The 18,496-nt window shown below is 45.3% G+C and overlaps 1 protein-coding gene across 7 annotated transcripts in view; it reads right to left on the reverse strand.

Moving 5' to 3' along the window:
* Positions 1-18,496, reverse strand: part of CC2D2A (coiled-coil and C2 domain containing 2A) — a 125,440-nt gene that overhangs the window by 23,448 nt on the left and 83,496 nt on the right. For all 7 annotated transcript variants that reach the window (XM_043906160.1, XM_043906155.1, XM_043906156.1 and 4 more), the window contains 8 exons: positions 17,793-17,996; positions 14,434-14,526; positions 12,226-12,317; positions 8,608-8,775; positions 5,663-5,768; positions 5,203-5,312; positions 4,170-4,266; positions 2,605-2,703 (listed from right to left, as the gene is read on the reverse strand). In XM_043906160.1, coding sequence (XP_043762095.1) covers positions 2,605-2,703; positions 4,170-4,266; positions 5,203-5,312; positions 5,663-5,768; positions 8,608-8,775; positions 12,226-12,317; positions 14,434-14,526; positions 17,793-17,996 — 969 coding nt within the window. The remainder of the gene's footprint in view (positions 1-2,604; positions 2,704-4,169; positions 4,267-5,202; positions 5,313-5,662; positions 5,769-8,607; positions 8,776-12,225; positions 12,318-14,433; positions 14,527-17,792; positions 17,997-18,496) is intronic.

The raw sequence follows: 18,496 nt of genomic DNA on the forward strand, positions 1-18,496 counted from the left end.
GCTGGAGTGTCCATAAAGCCTGCACCAGGCGGATGAGAGGATGCAGGGGGGAGAAGAGTGTAAACACAGCGCCGTACAAACTTCAGCTGAAATAACAGATGAGCCAGGAGGCAATGGGCACCGTCTCCAAATAGTTGAGGTGTAAGAACTTAGGACAGAGTTTCTCACCCTGGGTACTGTCGGTGTTGGGACCGGATAGCTCTGTTTTGGAGGCAGGCCTGGGCGTTGTAGGGCATTTGCAGCTTTCCTGGCCTCAATACACTAGATACCAGTTGTGTCCGTACTAGTGCGTGAGTGCGTGCTCAGTAGCTCAGTCATGTCTGACTCTGCGACCCCATGGACTGTCACCCACCAGGCTTCTTTGTCCGTGGAATTTTCCAGGCAAGAATGCTGGAGTGGGTTGCCAGTTCCCACGCCAGGGAATCTTCCGGACCCAGGGATGGAACCTGCATTTCCTGCATTGGCAGGTGGATTCTTTACCACTGAGCCACCTGGGAAACCCAAGTTCCTCCCTGGAACCCATCATTCATTGGTCTTGGTTTGGAGCCACACAAAATGAACAGAATTCTGATTCAGTAATAATAATAGAAATAAGTGGGCCACCAGGGAATCCCAATAATAATAGAAATAACTGTATTTTTCAGGCACATATCATATAGCATTTCCGACTAGTTTATTTGTCACCTTAATTAAACCTCACAACTAAACAGACAAAACAACTCTGTGGCAAAGAGTCCGCCTGCCAATGCAGAAGATGCGGGTTCGATCCCTGGGTCGGGAAGATCCCCTGGAGAAAGAAATGGCAACTCACTCCAGGATTCTTGCCTGGAGAATCCCACAGACAGAGAACCCTGGCAGCTACAGAACACAGGGTCGCTAAGAGTCAGACTTAGCGACTGGGCGGCAGCACCAACAACAGGGAGGAGCTTGGCTTATGGCGCAGTTTAGAGAAGACATTGGTGACAGAGCTATTGGAAAGGGAGCAAGCTAGGGGACTCAACCAGAGTGTGGCTGTTACCAAAATATAGTGAAGAAGTTACATGCAAAACAGAAAAAGAGACACAGATGTACAGAACAGACTTTTGGACTCTGTGGGAGAAGGCGAGGGTGGGATGTTCTGAGAGAACAGCATTGAAACAAGTATACTATCAAGGGTGAAACAGATTGCCAGCCCAGGTTGGATGCATGAGACAAGTGCTCAGGGCTGGTGCATTGGGAAGACCCAGAGGGATGGGATGGGGAGGGAGGCGGGAGGGGGGATCGGGATGGGGAACACACGTAAATCCATGGCTGATTCATGTCAATGTATGGCAAAAACCACTACAATATTGTAAAGTAGTTAGCCTCCAACTAATAAAAATAAATGAAAAAAAAAAATAAAGCACACACACACACACACAAAGAAGTTTATTCCTTTATCGAGAAGGGATTTGGAGTAACTACTTCTGAGTACCCTTCCTAGGGTGATGCCAAGTAACATGGGCAGTAGGATTTGCAAAATGATGTGCTCTTTAAATTCTATTTTTCATTTCAAATCTAGTCCAAGAGGAACGTGTAGAGTTTCTGGCAAGCATATATCTGCAGCATTACCTGTAGACGGTCCCTTTGGTTTAGGGAAGATTGCAATGCCAAATGATTCCTGATATTCCAACCAATTCAAGTCTCTCAGACTGGAGTTTTGCTCTGGGTCTTGCCTGAGGCTGTGACTGAGGCAGCATTTGTTCCATGTGGTCATCACGTATGGAATTAAACTGTCTCCTCTGTAGCTGTGTGAGATTAGCACGACTTGGCTGCAAAGCTTCCTGTTGCTATGGATTCAATACTGGGATGTTAAAGCCATTTCAAAACCTGTAACTGTCCCAGGTTAGAGTTACTCTGCCGTTCAAGAACTGTTAGCCTGATGGATCCTCGCACACAAAGTGGTTAAACTCTGAAGAACGGCACTTAGTGGAGCGAGTCAACTGTTGTTCATTTCTGAAATAGCGAGGACTCTGGAAGCATGAATGCACGTGATTAAAGGGGCCATCAGCTGGCCTGATTGTTTTCTTCAAGTTATTCTGAGGCATCTATCCACTCCTGTCATTTTTGACAAGTTTCTACTTTGTCCTACCTTCTTCACATCTGTTTAAGTGTTAAAAAAGCTATCACATTGCAAAAGTAGTACCTGAACTACTAAATGGCAGGAAGATTGTTTTAGTAAGTCATGCAAATATGACAGAAGATAACTGGCTTTATATAGTGACTTTTATCTTTCCAATAATGACCTTGCACATCAGTTCTCTCAGGGTTAAGGGTGCTTTAGCTCATTTGCTAAGTTGTATCCAATTGACTCTTGCGGCCCCAAGGACTGTAGCTCACCAGGCTCCTCTGTCCATGGGATTTCCCAGGCAAGGGTACTGGAGTGGGTTGCCATTTCCTTCTCCAGGGGATCTTCCCGACTCAGGGATCGAGCCCCCATCTCCTGCGTTGGCAGGTGGATTCTTTACTACTAAGCCACCAAGGAAGCCCCAGTGTTAAGGGTATACCTCTACAAAGTAAGCTGTAACAGGAAAACTGGATCGATCAGTTTCCCATTGCCATGGAAGTCTGACTTCAGACGCTTACCTTTGCTTGGAAATATATTGTGCTGAATGGAATTTTCACACACCCCAGCCAGTGTCTTTCAATACGAGTGTGGATTCCACTTCCTCTTTCACGGTCATCCTAAAGGAGGGGTGGGAAGTCGTAATTGTTTAACAACTCCAGACAGTCATTTAATAAGTAACTCGGCAGCAGGAAAGCAGCAGGATTTTAGCTGAAAGCATGGTAGGTTTAGGTTAAACAGATCTAAGTCACATTCTGGTTGAGACACTTAATAGTTATGTAAAAACTAGAAAAGTCATTTAACCTCTCTGGACCTCAGTTTCCTCATCAATAAATTGGGAGTTTAACAGAATACTTTGGGGATTTCCCTGGTGGTCCAGTGGCTGAGAATCTGCACTTCCAATACAGGGGGTCCAGGTTCAATCCCTGGTCAGGGGACTAACTCCCACATGGCACAACTAAGACCCAGTGCAGCCAAATGAATAAATAAATATTTTTAAAAAAAGAAAAAAACAATACAACAACAGAAACAATAATCTGTTTCATAGGGTTATTTTAGAATAAAGACAATGTGCTTATAAAGAACTAAGGCAATGTGCTAATAATTAGCACAATTCCTGGATCATAGCAGACACTCAAATTGGAAATAAAATGGCTGGTTCTCAGGCTTCCCTGGGGGTGCAGTGGTTAAGAATCCGCCTGCCAATGCAGGAGACACGGGTTTGATCTCTGATCCTGGAAGATCCCACATGCCGTGGAGCAACTAAGTCCATGCGCCCTAGAGCCAGTGAACCGCAACAAGAGAAGCCACGGCAGTAAGACCTCGCAGAGTAGCTAGAGAAAGCCCTCAGAGAAACAAAGGCCCAGCAAAGCCAAAGATAAATAAATACAACTTTTTTTTTTTAAAAAAAAAGCTGTTCCTCTTCCTCCCTCCTCCCGTTCCTCATTCATACATGTCAGGTTTCAAACATCCTGAATTTGGGGACCAATGGTACTCAGGGCGGGCTGCCCCCAGGTCTGCCAAAGTGGCATATTGATTATTTTGAATTCAAGTTACTTGAAAAACAGCTGGTACAAGAACACCCGGACCCGTCTTTGTCTGCAGTCTCCAGAAAGCAGGAAATAACAGCCGCCCCTACCCTGGGGAAAGGTACCCCCCCTGCATCTTGTGTAGAGAGACACCTTTTCACCAGAGACAGGAACTCCAGGGCCGAGGAGGCTGCAGAAACACGCCTCGTTAGCCTTTACTAATTTACCACACTGAATGCAAACATCCTTGTCCTGTCAACTCTTCACATATGTATCATTTCTTTGTCCAAAAGGTATAAAAGCTGTCTGCCTTGGTCACTTCCTAGATCCTGTATCTATGAGACTTCTGTACGTGCAATTAAAGGTTGTACGTTAAATTAAATTAAAGGTTGGCTTCTTTCCCCCCTGTTAATCTGTCTTGTGTCAGCTTAATTATCAGGCCAGCCAACAGAGCCCACAACAATAAGGGGAAAATTTCTCCTCCCTGACAGGACCCGCATGGCAGGTAGAGGATATGAAAACAAGTCCAGACATCTTCCTCAAAAACGTGAGCTCACCTCTAAGACGTCGTAGAGCACTTCATCAAAGATGTTGATGAACACGTCATCTTTCACTGACTGCAGGCTGGTGGTGCTGTAATCCCCGTTGGGGGCCCTGCAAATGCGTACCACGATCAGAGGACACGAAAGGAGCAAAAGAGAAATAATGAGCACTCAAATGTCCAAGCAGGACCAACACCTGAATATAAGCAAAGAAATGAGGGCTAATGGCAGTGTTTTCAGTTAAAGGATTTCTCCAGCACGGGGACCCTATAGCATAGTCGTCGTCGTTGTTTAGTTGCTAAGTCGTCTCCGACTCTCTGTGACCTCATGGACTGTAGCCTGCCTGGCTCCTCTGTCCATGGGATTTCCCAGGCAAGAATACTGGAGTGGGTTGCCCATGCCTCCTCCAGGGGATCTTCCCCACCCAAGGATTGAACCCGTGTCTCCTGCATTGGTTAGCAAGTTCTTTACCACTGAGCCACCAGGGAAGCTCCCCCACTCACTTTCCCCACCGATAAACCAAGGCCGAGGGGAGGTTCATCTGCTACAACATCAACTGCTCTAAGTTCCGCCGGGCCTGGCCAGAGCAGGCCTCTCCACGGCATGGCTCCAGACCAGGCCACTGCACCTGCTTGGTTGAGCACTGGCCTTGAACTTGGCTCATTCTTTTTGCTTCTACTATGTAGAAAAGTGGTATCTGTTTCTCTCTCTCTCTTTTTTTCCCCCCTGTTTGTCTTCTGACTTAACTAGTTCTGTTTCCCTGGTGGCTCAGTTGGTAAAGAAACAACCCAAAATGCAGGAGACCTGCAATGAAGGAGATCTGGGTTTGAAATTACTTAAGGCCCAGAGCTGGGGAGAGAGGGAAGAAAAGAAAATCAGTGTAGGGCCTGTGGGGTCAAGGGAGTGGAAAGCTTGGACTCTAAGGAACCAGAGCCTGGAGCGGAGTTGGGTATCCTAGCAATGAACCCACATTTCAAAAGCTGGACATTTTCCCATTTTTTTCCCCCCTTGATTGGAATCACTTGTGGTATGAGGAAAATATGCCTACCTAAATGGAAGTTCAAGTTCTTCATTCCAGCTGGGGTTTGGTCCTTCTGCAGTAGTTGTATGGCAGATTGTTCGCTGAAATGAAACTTCTACAAAAGGACGTACTAAAACCTTAAAAAAAAAAAGAACATGTACAGTTTTTGTGTAGCTGGATTTTTTTGTTATTGGTTTGTTTCAGTTTAGGATTGAAACACTTTTCAGCTCACTAAATCCTAAGCAGAAACTGGAAGTTTATGCATATACTTTTAATAAATTTCTATGCTATTTTTTTTTTAGTCAAGAGAAAACAGTCTGTAACAGTTTAGTAGAATTATTTTGTTCTGAGCAGAGGAAAAACATGAGTCTAGATAATATATTTCCAAGGAAAATGAGACAGAAAATGGATTATGAACTTTCTAGGCAATTCTTAAAAACACAAGGGGCAAGATGCTAAGCAGAGATCCAGCACTTGGGTGTCTCACCTGCCCGAGGGGGTAGTCGGCGTTGTGGACTGGGCTGTGTGTTGTCGGAGAAGCCGCGTGCTTTTCACTGTAGGTCCTTGACGATCTTGATGTCTGGTGGAATTTACTGGGAGGGGAAAATGAACAGAAGAAATAAATGACGGGGAAAGTCTAATTATGTTACTGAGCAGATGGTTTCTCCAAAGATGTTTGGTGCTGAATAGTTATCCCGGCAGACATTCTTGCAAAGCTTGTTGCTGCTTTAGAAGCCTTCTCATATGCTCTGGTCCCCCCTCCTCACCTGGTGACTACTAGACCCTTTCCAACGTCCATCCTCAGGTCTGCATGCCTGGCTGGAATAGAAGAAAGGGACCTCTTCTCTCTACGCTCTCATGGTGCCTTCCCCCATGACTGAGAGCAGCAGTCCCTCTCAAGAAGCAGAATCCTGAGCCGCCTAACCAGCCTGCCCTGCGTCCATCCAGTTCAGGTCCTCTCTCACTGTATCTTCTCTGAACCTTCATGCTCCAGGAAGCTTGGGCTACACATCCCAGGTAAGACATCTCTCTCTGGGCCTGCCAAGCATCACTGGCAAAAGGTGGTCAGTGATTCCTGGCTCGAGTTAGGATCTACGAGTCTTGTCCTCTTTCCCCTTTGAACTGCCATTCGTGAAGGAAGAAGTGAAGGTCATGTCCAGAGATCCTCTCCCAGACCCCTTCCCCCTCATCCCAACAACCCACTTGCGTATTTGTTTTGAATTTTCTGGTGTATCTAGTATTTCACATTCATTGGCAAAGTACACCTTGTCTCTTTCCACCAGGGTGTCTTACCTTTTCACAGAAAGGGTTTCAGACAAACTATGAGACAAGGAAAGTGGAACATTCAACTCGACAGCTACCAGAGAAAACCTTTTCCTGTTTGGAACACTGTCAATTACAGTATTACACAAACATCTGTTAAGTACCTGCTATATTTTAGCAATCCGTTAGACTCTGGGGCTGCAAAGGCAAATGAGATACACTTTAGCTCAGACTAGATGAACAAATAGTCATAATATGGTGGGGTATGTGTTAGACTAGAGGGCATGGCATATAAGAGAGCAGAGAGAGTACTGAAAATCCTATTTAGTTTAGTTGTAAGGGGAGAGGGCTAAGATCTGGGTGGGTTTAGTGCAAGAGTTGGTATCTGAGCTGACTTGATGAGTCTACACTGAATGTAAAACAATAGGATCAATTATGCTTCTTTGTAATGATTTTTATGAAATTGTTTAAATCTTAAAAAACTTCATAGAAACAAAAAAATAATACCTATTGCCTATTCTTTTTTTAAAAAAAAAAACAGCTTTTCACCCCACATTTGAGCTTTAATGGGATCAAGATGAAAAGGCTGGGATGTGACTTAGGGAAGCAATGCTATGGCACAGATTCAAGAGCTTAGACAGACATTTACTAAACAAAATGTGACAAAACATTGGGAATAGTTGGTGATGATCAGGTGTTCTGTGATGGGTAGAAGAGTTAGCAGAAGAAAAAAGTAGGGCAAAATAATAGGGGGGTGGCAGTGGATAGATCATTTAAAGGCAAGAACCTAGGGAGGAAAGAGGCCCAGGCTAGAACAGGGCAGTTCCGTAGTCAGACAGCTGGAGGCCCTTGGGCAAGCCATGACACGCTCTTCACTTCCATTCGCCCTTTTGTAAAATGGAGACAGTAATAGTAGTGAGAAATAAGTGAAATTATAGATATGAAAGTGCCTAGCATAGTGCCTAGAACACGGTGAATGTACAATAAAGTATAGCCTCCCTCCTCACACTGGTAAGGGCACCAGCAAAGAGAAGTAATTCTTGGTCCTTCTGTGTCTGCTCTCCAAAGGGCTAAGAAATTTAGGCTCACCTTACTTATAGTTGGGTTCCCCTGGTGGCTCAGACAGTAAAAGAATCTGCCTGCAATGCAGGGGACCCGGGTTTGAGCCCTGGGTAGGGAAGATCCCCTGAAGAAGGGGACAGTAACCCACCCCAGTATTCTAGTCTGGAGAATCCCATGGACAGAGGAGCCTGGTGGGCTACAGTCCATGGGGTCGCAAGGAGTCGGATACAACTAATCGATTATACAACACTTCCCTATGGTTGAGGAGTCCCCATTGCCCCAGTGTATGAAATACAGTAGGTATAATTCCTTTCTCTGAGCAGATAACAAAGAAGTCGCAGTTTTGTGCTCACAGAATCTAGAATATGCACCTTTGGGGTATCTACCCAGCTCTCACCCACTTCTCTGAGGACTGTCCCCCGTCTTCAGGATGGTCCCTGAGAACCCACTCCTGACTGTAGGTAACTAGGTGTGGATCAACTCCTGACCTGGGTTAGGACCTTTTGGGGAACCGATGGCTGGGGGTGGAACTGGCGAGGATGAATCACTTCCATCACACAAAGAATGGAGCAAATTCACAGAAGGAAGCAAGCAAGAGAGACAAAGGGCCTTTGAAGACGCCAGCTTAACCTTTACAGTCTCCCATGTGGTTCCACCATATCTGATGTCCTCTTGTTCTGTGAGATATGGCCAACAAAACCCCTCTTTACCCTAAAGACTGATTCGGTTCTGCCGTGCTGTGCTGTGCTGAGTCATGTCTGACTCTCTGTAGCCCCATGGACTGCAGCCCTCCAGGCTCTGTCCATGGGATTCTCCAGGCAAGAAGAAAGGGGTGGGTTGCCATGCCCCCCTCCAGGGCATCTTCCAGAGCCAGGGATTGAACCCACGTCTCCTGCATCGGCAGGCGGGTTCTTTACCTCTAGTGCCATCTTGGTTCCATTGCTTGGAACCAACGGGGCCCTGACATCATCAAGAACGCCCTCCCTCACCCCCATCCCATCCCTCCGCCCCCACAGAGTGGCAACTGGGTTAATGATGAGAGTGAACACAGAGTGAAGAGGTGGGATCCTGCCCCTCCCATCCCAGGCCGGCGCGCAGGGCGCTCACCTTGCCGTCGGCTTCCTCACTGGGATGTCGTAGGCCCGGACAATGTTCACTAGCAGCTTTATGTCTCCGTCCGACAGGTTCTGGGCTGTCACCTTCTTCCGGCCTTTTCTCCTTGGCCTCAGTGGTCGCTTTTGTTCTGCCAGCTTGAAAAGGCTCAGGCCCAAAATGCTAATGATTACAGAACAGAGTTAGGACTCCAGGGAAAAGAAAGATTGGGAAACTTCACAAGACACCTTCCCACACTCTGCCCCAAGGTCCCTCACGGCCCCCTGAAAAACTCTTTGTCTTCTTGAGGAGGGGTGGGAATTGTCAAGACATTCTCCTAAGATGGGGAAGACCTACTGCATAGATGATGAATATATTATTTTAGCAGCTCCTGATCCGAGGCAGATAACTGGGGTTCTGGGCCCCACCCTGCACCTCCTGCTTGGCCTCTGCCTTGCTCATCCCCCAGCCCCTCAGACGTGGCCTGAGCTTGCCAAGTGTCCGCTTTTGCTCCTGCCAATCCCGCAACACCGAATGCCTCCTTCCACCTTCCTCACTGACCTACTTCATTGCAGTTCTACCACTTTTCGGGGCCCGTATTTCCAGGCCAGTGTGTCCTGCTCAACTTGGGCAAATCATTTCACCTCTTGCCATCTCTGTTTCATCATCTGTAAAATGGAATATTAATACCTACCTCTTGGGGTTGTTGAGAGGACTAAGCCAGGAGTGTACACAAAGCCCCTGAGTACGGGTCTAGCATTAGCAGGTGCCCTAACACAGTGACTGTTGGGATGATGACAATGGTCACGATGCCAGTGATTATGCTGGAGAAAGGAGGGGATGGAGACAGGAGGAAAGTGGGGGGTGAGGGGCAGGGGGGTCTCTCTACCTCTCTATGTCTCTGCCTCTCACTGAGATGACACCCATGAACACTTCCTGGAAGGTGAAAGCAATGCAGTCTGTGAATCAGAAGGGCCAGGGAACAGAGTTTAATTCTGCCCCAGATACTAAGGAGAGCACCGTGGCGACTTCGTATCGGGAAGCTGATGAATGGCTAAGCCCGACAGCCACCGAGCAAGGCCGGCTGCACAGAGCTGGCCTCAGGCTGGCAACGCTCACGCCGCTCTTCTCTGTGAGTGCAGAAGAACAGGCTGCCCTGGGGCCCTCCTTCCGAGAGGCGTGTGCCAGCCCGGGGAGACAACCCGCAAAGGACTCCCGGGGTGTGGTTCCGTGAGCCCCCAGGGCCTTCTAAGGGAACACAGAGGAGCTACCGGTTACCAGCACCGCTACGGCTCAAGCAGAGTGCTAGGGGCCTTACGTATACTCTTTCTAAGCCTTATGAGGGTATTACCCCATTTTTCATATGAAGAAACTGGAGGCTCTGAGAGGTGATAGAATTTGCTGGAGGCTCCTAAATAGGAGGAGAGGGAGCTGGGGTTCAAGCTCAGATCACCCTGACTTGACAGCCCAACTTCTTCTTTGAAAATCTGCGTATATCTTTCCATTAACTCATTTGGGACAAGAATAAGCATGTTATATAACAACATGATGTAAAATTGTGAAAAATAACCATCTTTTCCAAAACCAAGAGTGTGAGGAGAGTGACACTGTTTTACATTTTTGCAAATGCCTTTTTTTTGATTTGCCGCATATTTTAATTTTAGAATTTTAATGAGATGTAGTTGACATATAACACTGTTTAAGTTCAAGGTGTATGGTAGATTGGTTTCATACATTTATATATGGCAATATGGTTACCACCATAGGTAGCATTAGCCAACACGTCTATCTGTAACTTCAGGTAATTATTCTTTTTTTCTGTGGTGTGAACAATTAAGATCCAGTCTCTCAGCGCCCTTGAAGTTTATATTGTTAATGATAATCACTACGCTGTGCATTAGATCTCCAGGACTTATTTATCTACTGGTTGCAGGCTTATATCCTTCTACCCTTAAATATCCCCCCAATCCCCCCCTGCCCCCAGCCTCTTGTGACCAACAGTCTCGTCTCCGTTCTTATTAGTTTGGCTCTTTTAGATTCCACATATAAGTGAGAATCCCAGAGATCTTATCTTTCTCTGACTCATCCCATTTAACAGAATGCCCTCAAAAGTTCATCTATGCTGTCACAAATTATAGCCCATCTTTTTAATCACTCTGCCAGGACGCCTGCCTAACCCAGACTTGGGAACCTCAGGGAAGAAGCTTTGCCAGGAGGTTGTAACAAAGCACATCCCTTCTTTCCTCAGCACTTTCTTCCTCCCCGAGGGACGTCTCCTGTCACGAGACTTAGCTGGCCCCTTAGTCAGCATGAGAACGTCTTGGTGGCTGGGACCATTACATACAGAAATATCTTAATCTAAAGCCAAGAACAAACCAAAATGAAAAGAAGAAAGAACATACCCCGAGCCTTCAGAACTTAATGCAGAAAAGTAAAGCAGAAAAAAGAAAAAGAAAGAAAAGAAATGGAAAAACAGCATGAAAAATCATCATCTATTCTAAAACGTAATTTTCATGATTGAAAAAGAAAACATTCCATGACTGGACTCTGGGCCTGGAATAGAGAGAGGGTTTACATGAATCTTCTGTGGGCACAGCCTCCCTTCTGTGTGAGGATGGAGGCAAAGCCAGCAAAAGGGGCGACCATGGATCGCACCAGCATTTTGTCTCCTTGCCAGCTGGGTGGTAGAGAGGAAGTCCATGCGTAGGAAATAGCCTTTTCAGGAGACCATCAGTCATGTCCAACGACTTTGCGACATATGTCCAAAGACTTTTTGTGACTTTGCGCAAAAACTCTTTGCGACCCCATGGATTATACAGTCTACAGAATTCTTCAGGCCAGAATACTGGAGTGGGTAGCCTTTCCCTTCTCCAGGGGATCTTCCCAACCCAGGGATCGAACCCAGGTCTCCCACATTGCAGGCGAATTCTTTACCAGCTGAGCCACCAGGGAAGCCCTTTCAGGAGACCAAGAGATTTAACCACAGGAAGGGTCACGAAGTTAACGGACTGCACAAGCCCACCAATATAGAAAGTTCTCTCTCATCTTTCATGCGTCTGCTTCGACTTGAGACCATTTGAGGATTATTCTAAATGATAGGGAGATGATCTAGCAAACAAATAGAGTCAATTCCCAACTTCTATGTAAATGTCCCTTTTCCCCGGCTGCCCACCCGCCACCAAACGCAGGGCAGCTCTGTGCCTCCTGGCGGCGGTGCTGGAACCTGGCCTCTCCCTGCCGCTCAGAATCTCAGCGGGATAATTCTGGCCACCCCACTGCCCTGTGACCGGGGAGTGGGGGAGACCCTGGCCCGGGGAGGTGATGAAGGCAGGAGGACGATGTGCTGGAAAGGATGCCGTCACACTTCATGTGTGGCCAAGGCTGGGGAAGTGCCCTTGGGGGTGGTGGGAGGGGAGGTGGGGTCCACTGGAGTGTGATGGAGAGGGTCTCGTGAGACACGTGCGAACTGAAGCCCCCGAGAATCTGACATCAGGCGTTCATCAGGCTTTACCAGTTTCTAGTACTGTTAGGGGGCCAAATGCATATCATACACTGATAAAAATCTTACATTTACAGGGAATATTTAATATAATATAACACAAGAAATAACAAAAAAATATATATTTTCTTTACCTGATATTGGGAACTTCTTCTTCTACTATCAAATCCGAAAGAAGAAAGTGGTGTTTCGCAATGAGGAAACGATTTATCACTGATTCTCTAACCTGAGGGAGAGAAAGACGTTTAATTTAAATGTCCTTGTTTGCTGAACTGCACCATTCTCTGCTCGAATGTCACGGTGGTGCGGTGGCACTTTCATATTCCATCACAGCTCTGACCCCTTCCTACAGTAAATCAACCAGCTTTCCTCGCTAACGTAAGCTCCCTAAAGCAGGGGCATTCTATTTTGTTCACTGCTGTATTCTCAGGATCTGGACACATTCCTGGCAGAAAATTTAGCTGAATGAATGAATGACTCTTTGGAAAAGACCCTGATGCTGGGAAAGACTGAAGGCAGAAGGAGAAGAGGGTGACAGAGGATGAGATAGTTGGATGGCATTACCGATTCAATGGACAGGAACTTGGGCAAACTCCGGGAGATGGTGAGGGACAGGGAGGCCTGGCATACTGCAGTCCATGGTATCGCAAAAAGTCAGACACAACTTGGCAACTGAACAACAACAAAAATGAATGAACAAATAAAAAAAATAGGACCTGTCTTGAAACACACAAGGGCTTCCCTGGTGGCTCAGATGGTAAAGAATCTGCCTGCAATGCAGGAGACCTGGGTTTAACCCCTGGGTCGGGAAGATCCCCCTGAAGAAAGGAATGGATATTCACTCCAGTATTCTTGCTTTGAAAGTTCCATAGACAGAGGAGCCTGGTGGGCTACAGTTCATGGGGTCACAAAGAGTGGGACATGACTGAGGGACTGGAACTTCCACTTTTGGGCTTCCCTGGTGCGTCAGACAGTCAAGAATCTGCCTGCAATGCAGAAGACCTGGGTTTGACCCCTGGGTCAGGAAGATCCCCTGGAGAGTGGAATGGATACCCACTCCAATATTCTTGCCTGGAAAATTCCACGGACAGAGGAACTTGGCGGGCTAGAGTTCATGGGGTCACAATGAGTTGGACACAACTGAGTGACTAACAGACTTCGAAGCACACCCATTCAGAACTGATTAAGTTCTTCCCCTATTTAGACTGATTAAGTTCTTAATTATTTTTTAAATGGAGGCTCTCTTAAATGTCATAAATTTTTTTTATACAAGAGCTACAGGGTAGATTAACTGGCTAGGGAAAATGTACTGTAGTCATTGTAGCATTTCTTACAAGTTAAATTAATTAAAAGGAAGGACAAAAGAATATTTTGATTTTCTAGTGCAGAAGGGCAGTGAGGATGTGGTTTATAAAACTTTTTTATTACAAAGGTAATAAGATGCACACATTCATGTGGTAATTCTATATTTAGTTAGTCTTCCAAGGCAATAGAAATAAAAACAAAAATAAGCAAATGGGATCTAATCAAATTTGCAAGTTTTGCCACAGCAAACATTCAAATATTTTTTAAAAAATCATGATTTAGAAAGTAAGTGTCTTGTAATCACACCCCTCTTAAGAGAACCACTGATAATGAACTGAGACATGCCCTAGTGTTTTCAGCATTTCATCAACGAATACATTCCCTTCGGTGCCTGAGCTAGTTCAAATTGGACTTTTTATCACTTATAATCATGAATCCAAGCTAATACAAAGGAGAACCAAGTAACTCTGTTACAAAAATGAAGATAGTTGCTAATCAATTTTATATCTGTCATTATGAGAAGGGCTTCCCTGGTGGCTCAGTGGTAAGGAACCCACCTGCCAATGCAGATGTGGGTTTGATCCCTGGCCAGAAAGATCCCTTAGAGAAGGAAATGGCAACCCACTCCAGGATTCTTGCCTGAAAAATCCCATGGACAGAGGATCCTGGCAAGCCATAAAGGATTACCAACTACTATAGGATAAGTGACTTTATGTCTAGTCTTAAAAGGAAGAGAGAGGTTATTCATGTTGCCATTGTGACCCTAGAATTTTCCACTCTAGAATATTCTTTGAGGGACTCCCTAACAAGGAAATGGCAACCCACTCCAGTATTCTTGCCTGGGAAATCCCATGGACAGAGGAGCCTGGTGGCCTACAGTCTATAGGGTCGCAGTAGAGTCAAACACGGCTGAGCAAGTAAACCACAATTATGAGAAAATGAGCTGACAAGGGTTGAGGATAGAGATGTCCCGTCTCCAACATCAGGATGCTGCCTGTTTGTCCCCTACAAGGACTGTTTAAAATGATTTTCCTTACCTGTTGGAAGTACTTGGCTACTGTGGCCCTGTGGGTATCCAGGTGGTCCTTGGTTTCGATTACATTTCTGTCTCGTAACCGTTTCTCATAGTCCTAAAATTAAAAGGAAGCAATACTTCTATGATTTTAAAATACTCGTACTCTCTCATGCCTTCTTTGAGATTGGGCTTTCCTGGTGGCTCAGACAGTAAAGAAGCCGTCTACAATGCAGGAGACCAGGATTCATTTCCCAGGTCGGGAAGATCCCCTGGAGAGAGGCATGGCAACCCACTCCAGTATTCTTGCCTGGAAAATTCCATGGACAGAGGAGCCTGGTGGGCTACAGTCCAGACTAGAGAATTATTTGTCCTGTGTGGTTTAAGTCACAAATGATGGTTCTAAATCTTCCTTCTACTTCCCTCTGAACTTCAGGTTCAGAGTTGATCTCTGATGCAGCATCCAGGATTTGGAAACAGATGATTGAACTGCTTTACAAGTAGTTACAAGTTACAATGCTTTTTCAAAATTATTTTAAAAATTGGAGTACAATTGCTTTACAATTTGTGTTGGTTTCTGCTGTACAACAGTGTGAATGAGCTATATGTATGCATACATCCCCTCCCGTTTGAGCATTCCCCCCACCCCGCATCTCACTCTTCCAGGTCATCGCAGAGCGTCAGACTGAGTTTCCTGTTCTTTATAGCAGCTTCCCACTAGTTATCTCCTCTCTCAATCTGCCCCACCGTCTCCTTCCCCCTCTGTGTCCAAAGTCCGTTCTCTAGGTCTGTGTCTCTATTCCTTCCCTGCAAGTAGGTTCGTCAGTACCATTTTTCTAAATTTCTTGCATCATATACGTTATTTGTTTTTACACATTACAGAGTTCACGCAGAAAGAAAGAGAGGCCATAGAGATAATCGAGTCACTGTAGATCCAGATACTAAGCTCACCCAAATGACTTAGCCAAAGCCCCTGCTTAATTTTTGTCTTTCTATTTCAAATAAAGCAATTACAAAAAGAGTAACTAAGATCTGGTTGCAGTCGACCTGGGTCACCAACTTGGAGGAGAGCAGTGGGTGCCTTTGGCTTTCTCTTCTTAGGCAGCGGTACTTTCCTCTCTGTTTTCTATCAAGAAAATTCCATGTGGGCCCCAGGGAGCTGCCACGTTCTCCTTCAGTCCTTCTCTGGTCATAGCTGATGCCCAGGGTGGCTCCTAACCCAGCCTGGGTGGCTCAAGAGCTGTCTTCAAGATGGTTGTTTTCTTTTTTAATTATTTCCTATTTGACTGCATCAAAAATATTTCTTTATTATCAGGTCTTAGTTGCAAAACATGGGGTCTTTGTTGTGGCATGTGAGATCTCAGTTCCCTGACCAGAGATCAAACCCTCATCCTCTGCCTTGCAAAGGAGATTCTTACCCACTGGACACCAGGGAAGACCCTGTCCCCAAGATTGTTAGACTCGGGACAAGAGGACCCACCTCTCTCTCCTGGCTGAGGCTCCTAGGTGTGAACTTGGGTGATACTGGTGACCAAGTGATCAAGCAGAGAAATCTGTCTGCAGTGGGGGAAAATGAAGCCACCATACCACGTGAAGCCTCCACAGGAAGGAGAAGGAGCCTGGCACTCCTTGGGTGGCTCTGACGGGCAGACGAGCTCCTGTCATTCAGATGTCTCAGACGCTTAGCTCGATTTTGTGATTTCATCATCTAATAAACTCCCCTGGTACAGGAGCTGGTTCAAATTGGGTTTTTATCACTTATAATCACAAGTCCAAACTGATACAAAGAAGAACCAAGTAACCAAAGACATCTCTCCAAGAATAATTTCTGCATGAAAAATTATACTGCATTTGATCAAAGACTGAAATGTAAGGCCACGAGCTATAAAACTCTTAGAGGAAAATGTAAGGCAGGATACTCTTTGTATAAATTGCAGCAATATCTTTTCAGACCCACCTCCTAGAGTAATGACAGTGAAAAAAAACAAACTAAAGAAGTCATACTGATCGAATGGATAAGGAAGCTGTGGTACATATACACTATGGAATATTACTCAGCCATTAAAAAGAATTCATTTGAATCAATTCTAATGAGATGGATGAAACTGGAGCCCATTATACAGAGTGAAGTAAGCCAGAAAGATAAAGAACATTACAGCATACTAACACATATATATGGAATTTAGAAAGATGGTAACGATAACCTTATATGCAAAACAGAAAAAGAGACACAGATGTACAGAACAGACTTTTGGACTCGGTGGGAGAAGGTGAGTGTGGGATGTTTCGAGAGAACAGCATCGAAACATGCATATTATCTATGGTGAAACAGATCACCAGCCCAGGCTGGCTGCATGAGACAAGTGCTCGGGCCTGGTGCACTGGGAAGACCCAGAGGAACCGGGTGGAGAGGGAGGTGGGAGGGAGGATCGGGATGGGGAATACATATAAATCCATGGCTGATTCATGTCAATGTATGACAAAAACCACTACAATATTGTAAAGTAATTAGCCTCCAACTAATAAAAATAAATGGAAAAAAAAAAAAGAAGTCATACTGATATTAAATTCTAGTGGCTCTTTCTTTACCTCATCAAACATAAACTTGTCCAGCTTTCCCTGGCCCGCCCCCTAGACAGGCCTGCTCCCTGTAACTCCTCAAAGGCTCCCTGCCCCACCCCATCCTCCCCCAAGGCTTTCTGCTTCCAGGGGCCTGCCCCATCCTGACCAGACCTGTTCCCCACTTCCTGCCCCCTCACCCAGGCTGTTCAAATCCTACCCATCTATCTTCCAAGTGGCACTTACCACCGTGTTTTGTGCTTAGTAAATACTTATTGAATTAAAATGGCATTGAAAGACTTCCCTGGTGGTCCAGTAGTTAAGAATCTGCCTTGCAATGAAGGGGACATGGGTTTGAATCCTGATCAAGGGAACTAAGATCCCACATGTTTTGGAGCAACTAAGTCCTCAAGCCACAACTAGAGAGTTTGTGCAGTGCAATGAAAGGTATCTCATGATGCAACGAAGATCCTGTGGGCTGCAACGAAGACCCGAAGCAGCCATATAAGTAAATAAATTAATTTGAAAAAAATGGCATTGAATTCCTGACTAAGGCAGGACCGTTTGCCACTCTAACACTTAAGAGATTCTTCAGCCCTACAACCCCAATTTTTCCTAGTTTAGATGTAATTAGACTGAGACAAAGAGATTATTTAAACATTGGATTCAAGAAAAATAATGAAAAGACTATGTAAAGTGCGATAAAGAAGAAACCAATATTGCTACTGAGAACACTGCAAGGACAACTACATATATATAATAGTAAACAAAATGGCACAGTAAATATTTGATTATTTTATTAACCCCTCTAAGGCAATCTCTTACCTGAAATACCTTTTCCATAATTTCTCGGTCATACAGTGGAATTTGCTTATAATGTCGGAACTCTGGCACCTCTTGGCTTCTAAGAAGAAGAAGCCTGAATCGTTTGGATCTATTTAATTCCTCATCCGAAACAAAGTTAAATTCCTGTTGGAGCTGTTCGAGTCGGAAGAAATCAGGGATGTAGGATTCACCACTGGTAGCGACCTATGAAAACCAGGAAATACAAAGCTCTAGGTGACAGGCAGATGTCACCCAAGGAAACTTGGCCCTGAGCTTTTGGGAATGATGTTGAATGTTGAACAGTTTTAGATGGAGAGACTTGAAACATCCACTATTTCATTTAAAGAGAAAACACAGTCAACTATAATGGCAATGAGGGAGATGCTATTATATCCATTGAATAGTTATAAAAAGTACCACAAATCATTTTTCCAGAGAAATAAAAAGCAAATGGTTCATTTCTGGTATGCATGCTCCCCTAATAGGTGTTATGAAAATATAACAGACTGATAAATGAGTCAGTTATATCAGTGTGTTACCAAACGCCTACTGCAAAAAATACGTAGGAGACTTGGGTTTGATTCCTGGGTCAGAAAGATTCCTCTGGAGAAGGAAATGGCAACCCACTCAGTATTCTTGCTTGGAGAATCCCAAAGACAGAGGAGCCTGGCAGGCTACAGTCCATTGGGTCTCAAAAGTCAGAC

This window comes from Cervus elaphus, chromosome 6 (assembly GCF_910594005.1).
Source record: "Cervus elaphus chromosome 6, mCerEla1.1, whole genome shotgun sequence".
Classification (NCBI taxonomy): Eukaryota; Metazoa; Chordata; class Mammalia; order Artiodactyla; family Cervidae; genus Cervus; species Cervus elaphus.